Genomic DNA, 22,500 nt, shown 5'->3' on the forward strand with positions numbered 1-22,500 from the left:
AACTCTGTTCCTCACCTCCTACCACTCCTGTCCTCTCCCCTCACTCAGCTTCACACTGGTTTCCTCCGCAGCGCGCCAAGCACTGCCCACTTCAAGGTCGTGGTATATCTTCACCTTCAAACTTGGTTTGAAAACTTACAACCCTGTAATCGCTGCACATTAAAGACATTCTCCTGCCGTTAACTGAAAACCCGCAGTCTTGCTTATGCTGAGTTACTCTGCTTTTAGAAGTGTAATTGGAGTAATGGTGACCATACAGCATGAATAGTGCACCTATTTGCCGGGGAGGTGGGGTGCCCGGTGGGCTCTGCATTGGGAGATGCTGATTGGATTTCTGGACCAGAACAGGGGGGGAGGTGTGAGGGGGGATCAGAATAAAGCAGAGTAAGCAGCAACCTGAACCTGGGCTAGCATGGACTTCCCACACCAGAGCCACACTGGCCACTTGCACTCCTCTCTCTCACACTGCTTTCTATTTTCACAGAATTTTAGAGCTAGAAAGGACCCAAGGTGTCCTTTAGCCTAGACTTCAAAGATGAGGCTTCAGAGATCCCAGAAAGTTAAGCGAATTGCTCCAAATCATTCAATGACGGGCAGAACTGGTGTCCTGGTACAGGCGATGGATGAGTGCTATGGCCAGACAGTGGCTAGTTCTCCAACTGAGGTGATATTTCAGGAATGTGACACTCTAGGATCAAAGGTGTTGACAGCTGATGCTGTCACCAAAAGTTTTACTCAGTGGGACCTCTAATTAATTATTTACAAGGGAAGAAGCTCACCTCAGCAGTTTTTTTTGTTTTTTTTTTGTTTGTTTATTTGTGTGCAGAGATGTTATATGTATTGATATTTAATTAAAGCCAAATCTTAACACCTCCCCCCTCCCCCCAATACACACACAAAGACACATTGTCTCTAGGTTGCAATTAAGAAACTCGTGCAATTAAGGAACTATGCTAACTATCAGGTAAATGTTTTTGGAGTAAGCCACATTACTGCATGTCACAGAATCCGTACTAAGATCAGCCCCCGGGTAATGTTCACAGCAACCCCGGGCGTAAATACATTATTAATGTCATGAGGTCAATCTGATCTTCAGACCCCTGGAGATTTAAACAGAAGCTTTAATGGTGGTACAGGGAAAAACCACAGGCTGCATAGGAGAGAGAATGAGCTATGTGGCTTTTTCAACCTCAGGTCACAGGCTGGAGTCCAGTCGAGGCTAGTAATTGATAACTTATGACAGATGTTTGGTGACCTGTGTGTGGCGGGAAGTCAGTTCAGGTTTTGTTTCACTTTTCCTGAACAGGTGTGTTCACATCCATCCACAAAGACGTTTTCACTGTGGGAGCCTCATCACCAAATCTTTCATACAAAGGCTAAACATTTAATGGGAATTAAATTTGCTTATCTTTTTGTCCTCTTAAGACTAGTGCTTTCCTAATTTATTTTTCCAACCTCAAGCATCTTCCCTTCACACTGTGTACACAATTTTTTTCCTTTTTTCTCTTTTTTAAAGGAATTCTTCTGAATAGTTTCAAACTGTTGGCTAAGGGTTCTCAGAGCAGATGTGTTTTCCCTTATCTAGAAATAGCCTGGGGACAGATGTCACTTTATTTAAGTTTGTGATCCATTTGGATCAAAGGTGCTTTAGGATAAGAGGCTGGTTTAGAAACAACTTATTGGAATTTTTTTTTAAGGCAAAGAATTTAGCTGCTCTTAAAGAGAGAGCCAGAATATTTGATCTTTGAATAGTCGAAAAGAATGTTCCTTTCTCAAAAATTTTGTGGCAGTATACAAACCTTTAAGATCCTTTTCATAATGTTTTATTTCTATATTAGCTTCCGTTTATTGGGTTCAATTCTATGATCGGATTAAATAATTTCAACTGCTAGTGATGATGGAGTTAATTTAGACCAAATTCATTAATGTTTTCCTTTTCTGTTCTTGTCCTACCCCATATATGTATGGAAGAATAATGAGTATATATTTTATCTTAAACACATAATGATTCTTTTTAAGAGATTTTCCGTGATTTGGAGTTCAGGCTTGTGGAATTACACAATATTTTAAAATGTAAATTTAAATTGTATATGCCATGCCTGGATAGAATAAAAAGGATATTTACTCACAGGGGTGGGAACCTTTTTTCTGCCCAGGGCCATTTGGATATTTATAACATCATTTGCAGGCCATACAAAATTATCAGCTTAAAATTTAGCCTGCTAGATCTGGTCAAACATTTCATTAACTCACCCCTAATGCCTTGGCAGGGCCAGAACAAATCGTTTTGCAGACCTTATATGGCCCACAGGCCAGATGTTCCCCACCCCTGCTCTAAACGATTCAAATTTTATCTCCCTTTTGGTGATAATTCCTGAGAGTCACTGTGACCATATGCATTGTCACCTGGTATGACAAAGTCACGCTAAGATAGAAAATTAGGTGACTAAGGAAAAGCTTTTCTCATTATAACATATTACAGAATGGTCTCGATAAATGGCACCTTATTTTCCAAAGCACAGTTTGACTGAAGAGTCCGAAGTTGATTTTAATTTCTACGCAGTGATCCAGTTTTAAAAAACACTCTAGATAGGTCCCTAGTTCTGGCCCCCTTGCCATTAGGATAGTTCAACATAATCACAGACGTTATAGACATTAACGAAATGTCAGTGGATGAATACTACCAACACATAGATTAAAATACATTGTAGTAATTGACATATTTGTAATAGATAAATATATATTGTATAAGTAAATCTATATATTTATTATATAAACATAAAAATGAAAGAAGCCCGGTAAGAGCAAAATGCTATGTAAGCTCCCAAAACTGGTCATAAACAGGTAGAGACAAACCGAAGAGCAGACGTGCTTGCAGATTTAGGAAATTTTCTATAAAATACTGAGCTAATGTGACAGGAAAAGTGTCTGTTATAGGCTGGGCTCTGGGAAGGAGGTAGCTGAGGTCATTCCATGTATATATCCTTATACCTGATCTTCAGCACATTCCATGGACACATTAAGTGATGTTTGTTGTCACTGTTGTTTAACTTAGATATCTTCCTTTAAAGTTCTCCCTTCCCTGACTTCCTGGAACATTTTACTGATCTGCTTTTAAAAAAAAAAATTGTTTGTTGTTTGAGTGGTACACTCTCCATATCATGACATTACATGTTAATTTTACAGCAGCTTGCCCAATTGCCCCCTCCCCAGACCCCGAGGTTCTAAATCTGGGCTTTGAGCAGTCATTGCTAGCGGGCAAAAATACGTGCCTTCTTAGTTTTCAGTCCCAGTATATTTCCTTTGCAAATCCCACAATTTATTAACTCTAGGGCAGATCAACACAAATCGTGTTCCAAAATAAACACACAGAAAGACATACATTATTATAATATCCAGGTTTAGAAAAACTACTCTGAAAGCAAGGAAGTTCTGATGAAAGGTTGCTGCCAGACTCCCGGGTCAGCTGGTGTGTGCTTCATCATCGTTAGGCATGCGCTCTGACAAACTCCAGGACCGGGGGCTTTGGCTGAAGAAGGTAGGTAGCAATGCCCTACACTTAATGTGGAAAGGTGATGCTGGGAAAACAAAGGTGTTGCCTTTCTCTAGTGATGCATTCAAATAAAAGTCTATTCTAGATTTATCTGTTTGATTTAAAGAAAAGCCACACACATCCATCAATTTAACTTTGTTTCCATGGGATTGCCATATAGTTCTGGTGCAAATGTTAACATCGTCACAGACTTTCCATATGTTATTATTCAATCCCATTTTAAAGGGCACTGTTGCTGCCGGGAGGGTGTCGTTCACAGTGGCCACTGGAGCTTGTGAGTGGGTCATTCACGGAGCTGACTCATTCTCCTTTCCGTCCCCTCCTTTTCATGTTAGTAAGATGGATGATAACAGCTAATGTTTATAGACACTATCGTGTGAGGTCTTGCATGTAAAGTGTTAGGTGAAACCTTTTATTATTTCCATTCTACACATGAAGAAACTAAGCCTAGAGAGGTTAAATAGCTTGCCTAGAGCCAAAACAACAACAACAACAACAAAAACACAGCCCCTGGTGTTGATGCAGTGCCTGGAACCCAGTCTGGAACCCATGCCCTCAGCCTCCTCATTGTCCTGAGCGTGCTAACACCAACCGTCCAATCTCTGCTTCTGAAATGTGCTCCTGAATCTGCCCTATGCAGTGCTGGTGATGGAAGGCTGGTAGCAGCAGGGCCTGTAGGGTGAGCATGGCCTCGGACAACTGCCTTGGAAATCAGCCTTCGTAACGTACTAGCTGTGTTATCTTGGGGAGTTGACTTATCTTCTGGGCCTCAGTCTCTTCATCTGTGAAATGGGCTATTCATACCTGCCTCACATGTTTACTGTAAGGATTACAGAAATGATCTATGTAACAGCTTAGCCAAGTAAATGCTCAAAAATTGGTGGTTATGATGAGTAAGAAGGAAGACAAGGGTGTCCTTGCTAACAAGATGTCTTGCTTGGAGACTGTAGCATTGGGAAAGAAAGCTATTGAATGTTTCTAAAAGGGAGGGCTGTGCTGCCTTCTACAGTTTAGAGACAGTTTTGTGATGCCTGCTATTTCCTCTTCATTAAATAAAATACTGACTGGAAAGGAAAGCAACTCATCATCAACAGGTCTCTTTCTCTTTGTGGTCACATACAGTGAGATGGTGGCTGCCAGGTTCAATCAGATGTTTGTTTGTTGTTGTTTTTTAAGGTGGCAGAGACCGTCTCAGGGTCCAGATTTCTTGGTTTTTCACTTGTTTTAAATGATTACCACAGGGCTTGTCAGATTTATAGACTCTATTGCCTCTGTCCTTCAAGTCTTAGATAAATGTGAAGACATGAATGTAAAAACGTTCCTCGCCTCGGCTGGGACTCAGGTGGCTTATGTGGGAGAAGGCAGGCCTTTCTTTAGTCAACTGGAGGGGCATTGTGTACATCGCTTCAGTAAAAGAGGATGCACATTGGAAAGGAAATTATAGATTCAGCTGGCTTATTACACTGGCATACACCACATAGATGCACAATCATGGTTATAAAACTGTTTTATCACTAGAATTGCCAACGCCACAATTAAGAAATAAGAAAACCAGAAATGAAAACTGACGTAACTAAACAGAAGATTACACTGAGATTATTTCACATCACAAAGAGAATTTTTGCTTTTCTCTGTGGACACTCATAGTAGATTTAAAATAAAAACTGATTTAAAATTGAAAACATTTTTCACAGAGTACAGGACATTTTTACGTAAAGTGTCAGCAATACTCAATAAAATATACCTGAGTTCAATGCCTTGACATAAAAAATAAGTGTATTAAAATTCTTTATTTGTAGATCTATATTTTATCTACATTTTAATTTAATGGTTTGGAACCAGAATTTTAAACTGCAAAAAAGAGAGAAGACATTGAAAATTTTTTATTTGGGGGAAGTCTATTCAATTAAAAGTGGTAGACCACTTTTGGAATGAATTTACCTAATGGTTATTTCCAGCACTATAGCAATTCTCTTTTAGATGAGGTTTAACAACTTCAAATGCAGTAATTTGAGCCAAACCAACAACAACAACAACAACAACAAAAACTTTTCACATTCCCAAATGGTGATTCTTCTCTTGTAATGTTTACCACATATACTTTGCTGCTTTCTGTTAGCGGAGCACACCCAGACCTGTAAAAATTTTCCCAAGGAAGCACTTGAGACCTGGCCCAGTAATCGCCATACGTACAGGTGAGCGTGCTACATGCTCAGTACTGTAGAAAGCAAATTGCTTCTAACTTAGGCTCTGATTCATTTCACTTTCACAAAAATACACTAACGTCTCATAAGATCGCAAGCTAAAGACAGAGGGAAATTTGAAAGGTTAGGTCTCTGACTAACTTCAGAAAAGCAGGACCCCCAACCCCACTTTCGCTGCCCGTGATTAAGCGAGTGATTTACAAGCATGTGAAATCAGAGGCCGCCCCGTCGGGCTTGCCCCGGCGCACCCTGCGTCCTCCACACATGCTCCTGGGCTCGGCTGCTGTCTCTCAAGAGCCTCACCTCAATGGGCTCAGTCACCCGGACAATCAGCAGCTTTCAGCCTCACGTCTTCTCCTCCCCCCCGTAAAAGGGCCGCTTCAAAAAAGCTTCTTTTGAAATGAGGATCCAAGTAGATAGAGAGGGACAGGAGTCCAGTCACACTTGTCCCAGTGACAGACAAATCTTTCAGCTTTGCCTGCTGCAGGCTGCAAGCCGAAGGGCCATGGCTGTGAGCCTCACCAACCCCTGACCGCTCAGGAGAGCTCAGGGGCAGAGAGAAGGCCTGCTGGTTTCTAAGGGCCACCTGTAGGTGACAGGTGACGGCTGGTCTTTGCTGCTGTGCACACACAAAGCCAAGGGGGACTTTCAGATCCTTGGTGGTCAGGAGAAGTTTGGTGAAATCACACGAGAGAAATGTCTGGTGTCCTTGTCATTTTTTACAAGGGGTTTTCAGGTATTTTTAGCAAACTACATATTTAAGGAATGATAACAGTTTTGTCAACTAGATAAACAAAAAGGATTCCAAAAAGGAACAAAACCAGGAAAAATTTAATGAGTAAAATCATCGTCCAATCAGAATTGCTGAGATTTTTAAATTAAATACCAGTTTTCAAAAATTTATATCAAGAATCTTACATGCTGCCAAAGTTAGCTCATCTCTTCAATCAAAGTGAACTAGTAGTATGTGGAGGCCAAGTAAATGACAAACGGTACAGGACAAATGACAAGTGGTGTCCAACTATTGGATCCCAGTGGTCATTTCAGTATTAGGGTTTGGGCATAGGCTGGGCAGATAAAATGCATCTCATTCAATGTGTGTCTGAGCCAGGGTTTGGCTCAGTCTTAGACCCAGGGTTTTCGAATTGGGTACATATCAAAATCACCTGGAAAATCTTTAAAAACTTACCGATGCCTAGTATGTTTAACCCCAGATAGTGGGCAATGGAATTTTTTAAAGTTCCCAGGCAATTTAACTGTGTAGTCATTCTTGAGAAAACACTGGTCTATCTATCTTTCCCAAGGACTTGGGATAAAGCTGGTTCTGGTACCTGCCCCACGTCCTGACTCAGGATTCAGACATAAGCTCAACTTAAAGATTTCAAATCACCAATGTCTTGGAATTTTCCCTTTGGGGATAACAAAATAACAAATAATGCATATGCCTTCCCCTTCCACACACAACAGACACACACACACACACACACACACACACACACACACACACACACAATGAAAACTTTAAGTTTCCTTACTTGAGCCATTCTTCACCATGTCCCTGCTGGTGGTTAGCTTGTACAAAGCACTATCATCAAAGATCTGTCTAACCACCGCATATTTTAAAAACATATTTCTGATCCACTCTTTACTTGGCAATGTCACAAACCGCAGTGTTCCAGGAGTTGAGCTGTTGTGAATGAACTTATCTCTTCCTAAATGAAATGGCAGTTTAAATTCATATGGCATAGAATTTATTCCATTAATCCAAAGCCACAATTTATTTTCTAGAGCAAAAGGAAGCCAATTCTTTCACTTGTGCTCTGCATTTCTGCACAGAACTTTCGCTCCAGGCAACTAGACAGTTACACTTCCAAGTACTGAAATCTCCCACAATGTAGGCAGCACAGCCTGGTGTTTAACACAAGACATCACTCTTAGCCTCAAACAGGACCCGCTTAGGGAGGAGCTGTCCGAGTTCCCTGAAGGACTGGCTCTTTGCTGGCTATACTCAGGGCTAGAATAAGGAGATAACCAAGTCCAGCTCCTTGCCACAAAAAGATCAGTCCTTTTTCATGTGCCAGGAATCACTATCAATTCTTAATGGACAATTAGCAGAAAAGGAATTCCAGATTTCCTTACCGCCAGCGCTAGCTTTAGAAACCCTTATAATCAGGAATTCCGCTTTAAGTCTGATTTAATGCACTCATGCTGGTCATTAATTAATATCATGGGGGATCCCACTGTGGTTTGTCTTGTTTTCATTTCAAACATATGAAGGTCAGGTTCAGTATATACATTATTAATTCTGTGACCTGAGTATTGCCATCAATACTGTGCTCTGTTAAAACAGCTTTATTTTCTCTCTTGGGATTTTAAAATTGAAAGAATAGTAAAGAAGTGATATGCATAATAATTTATGAAAATTCCTATTTGCATTACTTACGCAAAATGATTATTAACAAACAGAATATTGCCATGAGCACACTAACTATTCATATATCAAGAAAGCCTGAAGCATTACTGTGAAGTAGCTGTGAAACTATCTTCTCTTCAGAAGTCTCTGAAGGACATACTACGAAAATCAGTGGTAGGATCACCTCACGAATGCACTGGCACCTGCTCCATCATAGCTGTAGTTGCCTCTTCTCATGCTTCCATCCCGTGACTTGTGACAGGAGTTCCAAGGAGACTAAGATAAAGGCCAGTGGTCGTATAACCTCCTTGAGGTGATAAGGATGTGATCTCATCACTCACTATCCAGTATACACTCAAATATCCATGTGATAGATTGGTATCTTATTGATGTCACAAGTGTCAAAGATGAACAGAATTTAAAATATTGCCCTTTAAAACATGGCATATTATGTAAGAACTCCTTCTACAGAGGATAATGGATTTTGAAGTTTATTTCAAGCCCTGGAGCTCTCCTAGGAGAGGAGGGCCATTCTGAAGAATTCCCTGAGGCCTGCCAGTCAAGCATAGGGCAGAACCATCGCGCTGCTGCGGCCTGATGTGTGCAGTTTTAGCATGTCTCAACAGCAGAGAAGATAAACTTTCATTCAATATCCCAGTGAATGGGCATAAATTTAAAAAGAGAGATTCTGAAGAAACTCTATAAAAGGAAGACAGTTAAAGTAGAAATAAGAACACCAGTTTGTTGTTGTTTCTTACAACAAAAATTTCAAGTATTCTTAGCTCATTTCTTTCATTTACACTTTATCATACGTATCTTTTCTTTCTTTTTTAAAAATATTTTTATTGATTTCAGAGAGGAATGGAGAGGGAGAGAGAAATAGAAACATCAGTGATGAGAGAGAATCACTGATTGGCTGTCTCCTGCACACCCCCCACTGGATTGACCCGGCAACCCAGGAATATACCCTTGACTGGAATCAAACCTGGGACCCTTCGGTCCACAGGCTGACGTTCTATCCACTGAGCAAAACCAGCTAGGGGTCATATGTATCCTTTCAACATTTTTACTAAAATAACATTAGAAAACTATACATTAACCTTGCAAATATTTGAAAACATTATATTTTAGAGCAAATTGGCAATGTGCATGTATATGGTGGATGCCCTTCAACTCAGTAATGCTCCTTTTATGAATTCTAAGAAAGTCATCCATAAGAATGACAAGTAACCATGATAAAAAAGAAAAGACTAGAGTCATCCCAAAGGTCTCATAAAAAGGAAATGAACTTATTGAGAAAAATTTTCAAATCTGGTAACATATTCATGATATATTGTTAGGTGAAGAAAGAAGGCTAAAAAGATGTTTGTTTATATGGTTTGATTTAAATTTTATTTTAAAGCTTTTTAGTATAAAAACTATCAGAAAGCATCTTCTTTTGTGAATTTTTGCATTTATTAATATGGACCTGTATTAGCTTTGTACTCAGGAAAAATTCAATGTTAATATAAAAAACTGGAAGGAAGTATATCAAGATGTTACTAGTGGTATTCTTTAATTAATGGGATGATAGGCAATGGTTTTTTTTACATGCTTTCCCCAATTTTCTCTTTTCTGGAGAGCCTGCTCAACTTGCACAGTAGGAAAAATACACTGCTGTTGAGTGATTCACTTGAGGCTGCATCTTCATTCTTTCCTCATTAGGGACACTGGCAGTGACTGATCAGAAGACATTTCAGAATGTATTGATTGAACTCTGATGTGCAAAATGCTAATGCATCATTTTAAGAGACTTTTGATTATTTGCAGTGAATTTTAAAGAAAAAATTTATTGGGAGACAATTGAACCTACTGGGCTAAACAGATTTTCCAAATGATCTGTGTCTTGGTGCCAAAGTCCTTTTCCTTAAGGGACTGGAAGTACCATAAGGCACCTCTCTTGGGCAGTATGTCTTGGTGATGCTGTCACACATGAGGTTGAGGTGGGTGGTCCCAATAATGTGGCATTTCCTATATTCTAATTAAGTCATTCTAATTGTTTCACATGGTAGGTACCAAATATATAGATCTGAGGAATATATTTTTTCCAGCTTGTTTGCCCTTGTTTTGATGTTCTTACCTATGACTAGAGCAAGGAGGAGTTTATTTCTGTATGAGAAGAGTATAAATCCTCCTTTAATGTTTTTGCCAGTTAAGAATTGAAAAAGATAACTAGTTCTTCTCAAATCATATACAGCTCTTCCCCAATCACATACAGTTCATTGTTTCATTCTAAAATAGTCATGAGTTGTTCTATTGTCTCAATTTTAGAATGCCACAATTTGCTTTATAGCCTAATACTGCTAATACTATACTGCATTACTCTCTTCTGAAACAAATTTGGTAATTTTATTTACTTACCTATTAGATTACTTAACTCAAATTGGAGAAGTGGGAAAGAAGGCAAAAGCTGTGCTAATAGATTACAAAGATGGCTTGTTATAGATAAAAATATTTGACTTACCTGTAAAAACATTATACAAGGAAGTCACAGTATAAGTAGCATCTTTTATGACACAGGCTCAAACACAGATGTGGTAAAGAATGACTTGCAGTTGCCAAAATAACCGAAAGACCTCTTTGTTTGTATTAGCAAATGCTGATATACAAATCTACAATTGCAAGTATTATGTCTATTAAATAACATTTCAACAAATACTTTATAAAACCAAGAATGATTTTTAAATGTGTAAATTACACAGGGAAAGCATGTCCAAGTACCAATCTGTTTGCACCGCTTAATAGTCACCAAACATCATTAAAGGGGGGAGGAGGGGCAGGCAGGTGGGGACAACTGTAATAGTGTCAACAATAAAAATAAAGTTAGGAAAATTGTCATTGTGCCGGTTCAGTTGTCATAGTTATTGTTCCTTTATGGTGTTTCCTTATTTTCTCCTTAAACATTCTTTTATTATAAAGAAATACCTGTAGCAAGGATAACACTAAAATAGAATTAACATAGCCAGAGCAAAGATAAATAAAAGTTAAAAAGCCAACCTTTATTCCACTTTGAACAAGTTTGTGAATGTCCAAATAAGGCTCCTTGAAAATGTCTCCTTCGGGGGTGAGTATCTTCACGTAACCTTCCTTTTCCAGGATGAAGAGCCGGTGGGAGCCATCCCCACTGTGGAGGGCGCTGACCGGCTGACGCAGCCCACTCACAACCTCCTGAATGCAGAAGCAGTTGTGCTTGTGCTTTCTAGACAAATGAAAGAAACCGGTAAGCGGTGCTTAAGGTGAAGGGTGGAAGGGATGCACTTAGCATCCTTTCAAAATACATTTCCTCTAGGAAGCAATGGTTTGGATGATCCTGAAGGGCTGCTCACCCAAGGGCACAATCGAATTCTTTGAAATTCTTTTCAATTGGGGAGAAATAAAACCGAACAGCCCCCTATCAGAAAGTAAAAGAGAATTTCAAAACGTGTATTGGAAATATTGAGGGTAACGCTTTGTCAAGTATATGATTGTCTAACCACTATGTTGTATACCTGAAACTAATACAAAATAATATTGAGTGTAAACTCTTAATTGAACAAATTTAAAAATTTTTTTAAAGAACTACCATTTACACATCACCTAGCTTCAAAAACTACATATATTTTAAAACTTCATAAGCTCATTATCTCATCTTTCAGTGACTATAATTAAAATGAGCTTTACTCACAATAATTAAACATTATAGAAGGGTGCTCGAGAGAAAGTTCTAAGATCTATTTATAAAACTCTGATTGGCTAATAATAATGTGCATCATAACCTAACAGCAAGCATACATTTCAAGTTAAAACTATACTCATAAAATTCACATGAATCATAGAGAAGCCAAGCTCATAACAAGATTAGTAATCTAAGTATTAAAAGCATTTATACTAATATGACATTAGAGAAGCAAACTACTAAAAAGAAAAAAAAAGCATGTGGAGGGTATAGCTGCTAGACATAAGCAAAGAAAGATGAGTCACTTTCAAAGCCACAAGATTTGTTAGTTGTTTTTTTTAAAAAAAGGTTAAAGAGCATTATCTTTATGAACCTGCTGATCTCCTCCACTTTGTCATATTCTTCCATCTGGTCCAAGTAGTTAGACGCTGGTCCTCTGATTTGTTTTCTTGGAAAATCTGGAAAGCACAACCCACCATCTTTTTTTGCATAGTAAAAGCAAAACTCCTCAGCAGTAGTTTGAAGGAAACCTTTAAAAAATGTAAAAAGGCTCATCAGAAATAGTACCATGTAAAAACATCCTATTGGAAAGATAAAAACACAAGGAAAGAATTTTTTAGGAACCATACGAATAGCCTAGGAAAGTATATAGACAAAAAAGAAAGAAAAACTTTTTTTGCTTGGGATTTTCATTTTTTAACCAAAACTTGAGACATTCAGTAAAAGTGAAATTATGTCATATTGGATAGTTTAAAAGGCTCATATGAAATACACATTATACATTTCTTGTTATTGCACTGATTTATTTTCAAGCTTCCCCAGTGACCACATGATGCACTGGTGAACTTATCCAATCACTCTTCAGCATTTTTTGCCCTAGAGTAATTCCTAAGAAGAGTAAATTAGAATTAAGAAAGAGAAAGACTATCAGGTGCCAGTTTGGGCCATTTTACAATTCTTACTATATTGTCACTCACATATGATTAAAAAATAAATCTAGTCGCTATCACAAGGTCATTATACACTATAATGAATGACTGACTCATTGTGCAATGATTGAGCAACGAATTGATGTAACAGAGCCACCATTTTCAAATATGTAGGTGCCGTTTCCTACACTTCACTCACAGGAGAAAATGATTATTTTGCAAAACAAAAATTATATTTAAAATATCCTTTCAATTTTCTTAGGCACAATAGCTGACATACCACCCTTCGCTGAAAAATAATTATAACAAGCCAAAACAAAAAATGCAATATAGGCATCTGAAAGACAAATAATTTTGCTTACATAGTAACAATTTTTATGAAATAAAACAACTATCTATAATAATAAAAGCATAATATGCTAATTAGACTGGACAGCCGAACGACCTTCCGGACATCATTCCAGACATCCTTCTGGACAAAGCCATGGTGGTGGGGGACTGAGACAGAGGTGGTTAGGGGCAATCAGGCAGGCAGGTGAGCAGTTAGGGGCATCAGGCAGTCAGACAGAGTGGTTAGGGGTGATCAGGCAGGCAGGTGAGTGGTTAGGGGCTATCAGGCAGGCAGGTGAGGGGTTAGGGGCGATCAGGCAGGCAGGGAGAGTGGTTAGGGGCGATCAGGCAGGTGAGTGGTTAGGGATGATAAGACAGGCAGGCAGAGTGATTAGGGGCAATCAGGCAGGCAGGTGAGTGGTTAGGGGCGATGCAGGAGGCGAGGGGTTAGGGGCTATGAGGCAGGCAGGCAGGCGAGGGGTTAGGGGAGATCAGGCAGGCAGGCCGGCGAGTGGATAGGAGCCAGTGGTCCTGGATTACAGAAGGGATGTCCAATTGCCGGTTTAGGTGGGATAGGGCCTACACCTGCAGTCAGACATCCCCCAAGGGGTCCCGGATTGCGAGGGGGTGCAGGCGGCTGAGGGACCTCCTCCATGCACGAATATCGTGCACTGGGCCTCTAGTATTTGAATAAGATGAGGACTTTATGATCAAATATAATTTTGACATTACTTTTACCATTTGAGTTAATAAGGTGTTGGTTTTTTGGGAGGAGGGCATATTAATTAATGATTCAAATTCCATATTCTGATGATTTCTGCTATCAAAATAATTTGTTGCTACTAGAGTTGACTTTTTATATGAAATATATGAAGTTCTAAATTCCTGTTTTTGGTCTCATACCTTTATTATGTTTAATGTTTTGATTTTTACCTAACAAATGATTATCATGCCTCATCAATACTGTGATAAAGGCATGTGGTAATTTAGTTGACATTCAGAAGTTGTATAATACATTCTAGTTTGCATGGATTTCTAAGAACAAGAATTTGGGGACAACCAAGTGAGGCTTATCAATGGATTATGTAAGATGTATTTCTTTTCTGTGAGCTTGACCAAAGTCCCTTCAAACCTAAAACTATTCTTGGGAACTGAGGGTCCCAAATGGTTAAAACTTGATATAGATTTTTGACCTAACTTTTGGGGAAAATGTATCACCCCTAAACTTCTGAGGCAGATTCTTCAAGGCCAGTATCTGATTAGGTTACTGAGAAACAACTTATCTTTGGGAACCAGGCAAGAAAGAGCAGATGTCCTTGAGAATGTATGTGTGTATGTGTGTATGTGTGTGGGGGTGGGGGTTGGGTGGGAGGTGTGGACAGAAAAGGAGGCAGGGCAGTTGGGAAGGGTGCTCCTTGCGGGGGAGGGCAAAGCAGCTGGAAGAAGTTATCTTTGTTTAATAAAAAATCAGGAATTAGAAATTGAAGAGAGGGATGACCGCTGCAACATTTATTCATCTGCAGCAATTCACTGTTTGCAAAAGGTCACTTTTCTCCTCCAGTCTTTAATGGCTAAGCAGACAGAGGAAAGCTGCCTAGGGTTGTTCAACAAGTCTTCCTGAGGAAAAAGAAGGAACACTGAGCTGCTAAATCAAACTTTTGAACAGTTTTGGGCTAGATCTTTTCTTTTTTTCAGAGATAAAAAAAAATATATATATCCAAAAAAATATATATGTATATATATATAGCATATGTAATATATATATTTATATTACATATACTATACTAGTATATGTTTATTTTATATATGTTATGTGTAATATAGCTATATATTTACATTACATATAAAATATATGTTTATTATATATAAATTGACCATCAAGCAGGAAGAACTCCATGCATTTAGGAACACTGTCAGACTATGGATATATTTATAACTGAATGTATGAAGGAGAAATTTTGTGTTAATGTGATGTTTGCCTCTGGGGTCATAGAAAAACTTCAAAGCACAATTCAGAAGAAATTTTGATTTTGGTTGTTTGCTGTTGTTGTTTTTTTAAGTCTGCATTCCAGCCTTACAGTCTGCAAACCAATAACATCTTAAGGGGAAATGAAGGAACAATGCTGGTGGCTGATTCCATTTTATAAGGAATTATTAGCTGGGGACAAATGAGGAAATGAAAAATCATTTTCAAATGGGACATCAGAAGATTAATGGTGCCGATTCATAAACTCCATGGTTCCTGGGGGTACCACACTCTTTTAGCAAATTAAAGACAAAACTAAAACAGAAGGTTCACAATGAATTACTCTGAGATTTTTTTTTACAAATTCTAGACTCACTGAGTCATCTAAGTGTGAAGGAGGAAGCCTACTCAGAAGACTTTTACATAAAAAAATTGACATGTTTCTTACAGTTATGATAGTTTAATTGAAATATCTAATACTCTTTGTAATACTTTACCTTAAATGATCTGCTTTGGATTATTTAAGGTAACTGGAAAGTGATGAATAATATCTTTTTCTGGGAGGAGCTGAAAGGGATCTCGTTCAGGACATTGAGCTAACATTTATTGCCAGGGAAGATGTAATTCACCAAATGGTACCCTTCTTTGGAAAACGGAAGCACATCTTACTCAAAGTGAGTGTTTAGCTCACCTTGGATCATCATAATATGATCAAGTCCACTACTAATGGACGTTCACTGATTATTCCAGGAGCCATATTTTTTGTTTAAACTTCTGATAACTTATCAACTATCTTGGACCTGGCACTTTTCTCTCCTGGATCATGAACCCAGTCCTACTACACCATGAAGCTCCCTATAAAACATTGACACGTGAACAAATATTCTCAGTAGAGGAGTCTCAGCTCTAGCTTTTCTCTCACTCAGCATGTATGCTGGAGAAAAGTTATTTCTCCTCATTACATGTGGTGTTCATCATGATAAGGAAAAAATGGAAAAAAGAAAAAATGCCCAACTGTCAATAAGGCTTGCACTCCAGAGCATTTTTCTAGTAGAGGTAGTAGATTTGATGTGTCCATCTGTTCGCTCTGGTTTGTGTCTCGGGGACTAAGAAGACACATGGGTGAGGTATCTGACTGGGTGGTCAGGAGTGGCTGTGGACTAAAGCAGCTCAGTGGAATCAAATCCTTGACCTTGGCCTCATTAGCAACAGGATTAAAACAATTGAACTAATTGTGTACAGACATTTCACACTGCAGTAACCTTAGAGTGATAAACATCATTTTGATAGCGATGAATGGATGAATGGAAACAAGGCTGTCGAGTGTGGGGTGCCATCACTTAGTGAACAGCAAAGCACCCACTCTGTTCATCATAATTCAGGCAGAAGAGAAGACCTGTGGTGTTCAGAAAGGAGCTCGTGTGATGGGTTTTTGTTTTGTTTTGTTTTTTGTAATTTTGGTACTTTTTAGAAGTTTTAAGAAATTACCTCCCAAAGTAAATTCACAACTAGCTAATATTATGATTAAGAAAACTCTAGTGCAGTGATGGCGAACCTATGACACCGTGTCAGAGGTGACACGCGAACTCATTTTTTTGGTTGATTTTTCTTTGTTAAATGGCATTTAAATATATAAAATAAATATCAAAAATATGTCTTTGTTTTACTATGGTTGCAAATATCAAAAAATTTCTAGATGTGACACGGCACCAGAGTTAAGTTAGGGTTTTTCAAAATGCTGACACGCCGAGCTCAAAAGGTTCACCATCACTGCTCAAGTGTATCCTCACTTTTGTGACTTTTAACTTAAATTCTTTTCTCATGGGATGGGGAGGGCGGGGAATAAGCAGGTCATGAATATTTCTGCGTTACAGTTTCTAGAAAGTAGCTATCTTTCGGGTGTCAGTGTATTGCAAAGTGACCGGTGTGTTCTTAAAACCATGAAGGTGAAGCAAAGAGACAGGTCATTTACATATTTATTATTTTATATATTGGGCAAGGGAGGAAGAAATGAAGATGTCTCTGGAATTATTTTCACCCCCTTTCAGCATTTGCTTTAGCAAAATACATACCTTAGGGTACCTTCCTCTTCATGTTTTTGCTTTGCAGAAAGATGAGGTATTAATAAGCATAGTCCAGATAGGTTAACTAGTTTCTTATTAAAAAAAAATCACAAAGTAGCTGTTTTTTTGTTTGTTTGTTGTTTTGTTTTTACCATTTTGAACTTCAGAGAAAAGTAAACCATGTCACTAAATAGACTTAAGGCGAAAATACTACAAACTTGCTTTTTGAGCAACTTCTGAAAAATCAGGGTTCTAGAATTCTAGAGTCTTCTGGGTTTGGGGGAAGGGCGGAAGGCAGGATCACCGTCCTATTGATCATCCTTTAGGGAATGGTAACCTGTGTGCCAAGGATCAGCCTGGCTAACAAACTGGTCACCATAAGGAACACAAATAGTGTGATTACAGCTTACTTTGGGGACCCGTCTTTAGGGCGATTATTTGCATTTGATGGGTCCAGAGGAAGGCCCCCTCTGCAAGTGGCTGCAGCCTGCTAGCCTGTCCCTGGGAAGCGCCCTGGCTGCTCCGTCCACCACTGGAGTGGAGCTTTCATCTGGTTATCTTTCAAGGCAGCCTGGGTGGCCACCAAAAGCACTTGACATCTTGATGCACTTCAGCAGTTTTACACATATACAAACTCGGTAGAAAAATAAATTTGTCATTCGTCACCACATATGTTGATCTGGGGAGTGAGGTGCTTGCCGCTCTGGCTCCTGAGCTGTTTGCTGTGCTCCCTCTTACAGTGGGTATCGCTTTCTGTTGTTTGTTTTGGAAGCTAAAATAACTTCAGATGCAGGAAGACCCCCATAGATGAGTTCCCAAATACAGCCTGGTTGTCTTGAACTCAAGTAGATGGAGGTAGATGAAAATGCTAAGTGTTCATATCACGCTCAGCTTATGGTGGTCAAGGCGAACCTTCAAGACTTGAAATTTGCAGCAGGCCTTCATGGGACCTAATCTGTTATCGCTTCTCGACAGGCCATCGAGGCAACCGTGACCCATTCTACTTTGCTTTGGGGAATGTGATAAAGAGGGAGAAACAGCTGGCTTAAAAAAAGCCTTCGAAACATGACTGTAGTTTATAAAGACAATAATAATATTTTCACATTGAATGGGTTTAGATCCATGTTATGCTACACCAAAGGAAGCAAGCAACCCTAGTCAAAATGTTTTCTTAGGTTATTAAGAGGGCTCTATAAAAAAAAATGCCAAAAAAAAGGGAAATCTACACTTTTGGGTCAGAGAAAAAAGTGAAATGTGCATAGCAATGAAAAAAAAAAGTTATCTAAGTGCATCCCAGAGTTCTTAAAGCTTGCCTTTTCCTCCAGTGCCATGGGGTTTTCTACACTGTTAGCTCCAGATTTGTTTGTGTGTGACTTTGCCTAACTAAACTAAAGCTGCCTCCTTAAATTCTTTTCTACCTCTATGTTGATTCTTCCAACTAAACCAACAACCAAAGTTTACAAACATTTGATGGTAAAATTAATCAATGCCCAAGAATGTATATGATTATTAGGGTCCAAAACATGATAGTGACCAGGTAGACTTGGATGACTGTCAGCATGAGAACTTCTCTGTGCACCCTCTCACTTTCTCACTGCACAACTTAGGGGGAGGCATTTCACACCTCCGGAGCCTCAGGTGTCCTATCAATCAAGTGGACAATTCCTACCTATCTCCCAGGGTTTTTGAAGCGCAAATTAGTCATCATATGTCAAAGTGCTTTGTTATTCTTTACTTTTTTTTTTTGGATTTTGAATTGTATCTTATTTAAGGGAATACCTTAAAAGTCAGTGGACAATCTGCATTTATGTGTCCACTGTGTAGAGGGGGAGGCTGCCTTGATATTGATGTAGATGGGTAAAGGAGAAACCAATAAGAAATCTGTACTGATAATCTAACACGTGTAAAGATCACCAACTGTATTACCGATTTCACAACAACAACAAAAAGCAGAACATTTCAACAAAACTAACGTACTACCTGTGGACCGAAATGACAGTAATCCCATTTAGCAGCAATAAAAGTTTTCAAATTTGAAAAGGTTAGTTATGAGGAAAGAATAGGTTTGTTGAACGATGGGATACATTTTACACTCCTGGATGCAAGCATTGAAGGACAGGTGTCTTGGAAGGACATTCTGCAGTTGCAGTTGATGTAATGTATGCGTTTTTACCTGGAATGTGGCCTCGGCAAGTGTAAAAGAATTCTTTGCAATAGTCTTTGCAGAGCAGGGGGAGGACTAGGTCTCTGTCCAAGGCTTCCCTCTCAGGTGAGTGGAACAGGTTCTGAGAATATGGAGAGCAAAGCGCACATTTGATTTCCTCCAGTAACTTCCCACATTCGGTGTTGTTGTTCACAGAAAATATCTGAAAGCCGTAAATCAGAAATAAACTCCTTTTTAGTGGTTCGAAGTTAGGGTTAGTTGCTTTTTATTTTGTAATCAGGTAACTAGAAAAGTATGATTTAGCCAATACAGTTGTCTGAAAAGAACTGCCATGTGACGGTAGAGAATGCCTTTATAAGGATATACAGGTCTTCTCTTGTGTGGAATGAGAGAGCCAAGGGTAGGGGATGGACAAAAGTCTTCTTACTCTTGCAAATCAAAGTGGTTTATCTGCCTTTCAGGTGTAAAAAAATTAAATGACAATTATAGTGAGACCCTTTATCTCTTTATCACTTTACTCTGCTTCAAAGTGTATAGTGACTGATACTTAACTTTAAAATTCCGCCAAAACCGGTTTGGCTCGGTGGATAGAGCGTCAGCCTGCGGACTGAAAGGTCCCAGGTTCGATTTCAGACAAGGGCATATACCTTGGTTTCGGGCACATCCCCAGTAGGAGGTGTGCAGGAGGCAGCTGGTTGATGGGCAGCTGATCAATGTTTCTCTCTCATCGATGTTTCTAACTCTCTATCCCTCTCCCTTCCTCTCTGTAAAAAATCAATAAAAATATATATTAAAAAAAATAAAATTCCAAATACCTTTATCCACTAACAGGGTGTCTCCCAAAAAACGTATACACCTTGAATGATTATAAAGTCAGTGTTTATTAACATACAGTTCATTTTCAAAATTTAAGAGAATCTACAGAAATGAGTGTATATATATTTTTTGGGACACCCTGTATATGTAAAGCAGAATTAAAAACTATATATATGGTTTATTTGTGTCTTGAAATTCACTCCTGAAATTCCTAATTTGATATTCTCAAAGATGTTAACTTGAATTACATTTTTCTAATTTTAATTAATTTTCAATCTAAAATTGCATAGGGAAAGTTTTCTAAAGTGGGGAAAAATTTCTCCATTTCATGTTCTATAAAAATAATATCTGGAGCTGAATCAAACGGGTTTAAGACCCATTTTTATTATTCATTATATCTTAGCCAGGAAAAACTTTCTAACCAGCTCCTCAGGTATGTTATATGCATGAATAAACTCAAGAGTCTAATAAAAGTGCTTTTGTATAGTATTTAGTAAGTCTTGATGGGAAAAGGCATGCTTTTATCTTTATTTATACAGTAGTATGTCTTTTATTTCAATAAGACCAATTTGGGTGTCATTGATTCACTGAGGTTAGGTCTCAGTGCCTTAGTATTAACTTTGAAAAACTGATTTCAGGAGTTCCTCTAATTAATATAGAAGAACAGTATCAGCACAATATTTGAGATGTGCTGTCTAAACCAATAACTGATTTTTCATATTGAAAAAAACCCTAATGGGATTGAATCTTCAACATTTTCCCAGTTTATGTAACTATATCTGTACCTAATCACTTCTTTAGAACTATGAACTGGAGTTAATATTTTAATATATAGATCATTGTTTAAAGCAAATAGTTCATTCACAAACTGAGGTTCTAATTTGAGTACATCGTATGGCTTCTAATTTTTTAGGATAAATATATTCTAGATGATCACAAAATTTGGATCTTCAAGAGCAAAGCAACTTAAATTCCATAGAAGTTACCCAGTTTCAGAAAAAAATTTATAATATGTTGTAACTATCTACAATATTCAGAAGTCACTTCTAATCAGAATTATATGTACATTTTAATTTTTATCAACTTATTTAAATGACAATTGCTTAAATGGTTAAAGTTTTCTAAAAGGAAACATACACCAGACACTTAGAATTTGCATTCCAAGAATGTTTTAAATGTCTTTTATTGTCCATACTCTGGCAGACCTCACCAGATCCATTCAATATTAATACTGTTCAACTTTGTTCTGTTTGTTTATCATACAGCAGTCCTCTAAGAACAAAACAACTGCAGGATGTTGAAACCACCTCCTTTGCTGGCGGAAAAACTGCAATGTAATTACCTTTGGTTTTATGGAGAATATGCACGCTTCCATTTTTTTTATAGCTGAAACAAAATGATCCCCATATACTCTCCCAGCTGCTGTCCAGGAAGAGCTTGAAGTTAGTGCCTAAAGAATTTTGTCTTTTACAATTTTTGGAATGTGTCCTGGCCACAAGATCTCTCATCAAAAGTTTCAGAAATAGGATTCAATAAATTATCTGAAATCAAGTATAATATTATTCTTTGTAAAGTTTCATGCTGTTCCGGCCCAGCAGGATGGTAACATTTTGCTCTGTGTGAGGTCTGCGTGTAAATACCCATTTGAAGATAGATAGAGCCATCATTCTGGCTTTGGTTTCAATGAACCAATAGTCTTACTGAAGTCAATTAAACTGACTCAGCCCAAGCTGCAACACTGTTTTAGACAGATGTGTACTGCTGTGTGTGTGTGTGTGTGTGTGTGTGTGTGTGTGTAGGGAATTTTTTCTTGTCAGCCTATGTGTCTGTGTCTACACAGGTCCTTAACTTTATGTCTGACAATGTCATCAATCTTAAGAAGAAATTTAAGCTAATTTCCTGTTTCGATTTCTAAAAGACATATACGAAACCATCAAATTATAGTGGTTTAAACTAAATATACTTTGGAAATCATGTAAAACTTGGAAACATTATTACAGCATGCCTAGTAATGACTGTGGCTGTTGCTGACTAATTTATAACATCTGGCAGGTCATCCTTTAATCTTGAGCCACATGAAAGTAAAACCCATAGAAGAAAGGTAAGATAAATCCTGGAATACACAGTGAAGCGTGGCCTACAACTATAGCTTATCAACAAGTAGTAAAATGGGTGACAGAGACCTTCTGTATTTCTCCTTATTTATCAAGTAACTAAACAAAGAGCATAGAAAGGCCCCCACATGGGTTTGATGAGCGGACAAAAGGAGAAAATACATGACAGTATATTAAGATGTCACCTTAAGATCACTTGGTACATAAAAAGTTATTTCTAAAAATCATATGCCTACAATGTTCTTCAGCTGTTG

General features: G+C 38.3%; 1 protein-coding gene across 3 annotated transcripts in view; it reads right to left on the bottom strand.

The window, feature by feature from the left end:
• Positions 1-22,500, bottom strand: part of HHIP (hedgehog interacting protein) — an 86,287-nt gene that overhangs the window by 59,933 nt on the left and 3,854 nt on the right. For all 3 annotated transcript variants that reach the window (XM_014538522.1, XM_005864874.2, XM_014538521.1), the window contains exons 2-4: positions 19,326-19,518; positions 12,238-12,394; positions 11,207-11,408 (exon numbers count right to left, since the gene is read on the bottom strand). In XM_014538522.1, the coding sequence (XP_014394008.1) occupies positions 11,207-11,408; positions 12,238-12,394; positions 19,326-19,518 (552 nt within the window). The remainder of the gene's footprint in view (positions 1-11,206; positions 11,409-12,237; positions 12,395-19,325; positions 19,519-22,500) is intronic.

Source organism: Myotis brandtii, unplaced genomic scaffold (genome assembly GCF_000412655.1).
Source record: "Myotis brandtii unplaced genomic scaffold, ASM41265v1 scaffold192, whole genome shotgun sequence".
In the NCBI taxonomy this organism is placed as follows: Eukaryota; Metazoa; Chordata; class Mammalia; order Chiroptera; family Vespertilionidae; genus Myotis; species Myotis brandtii.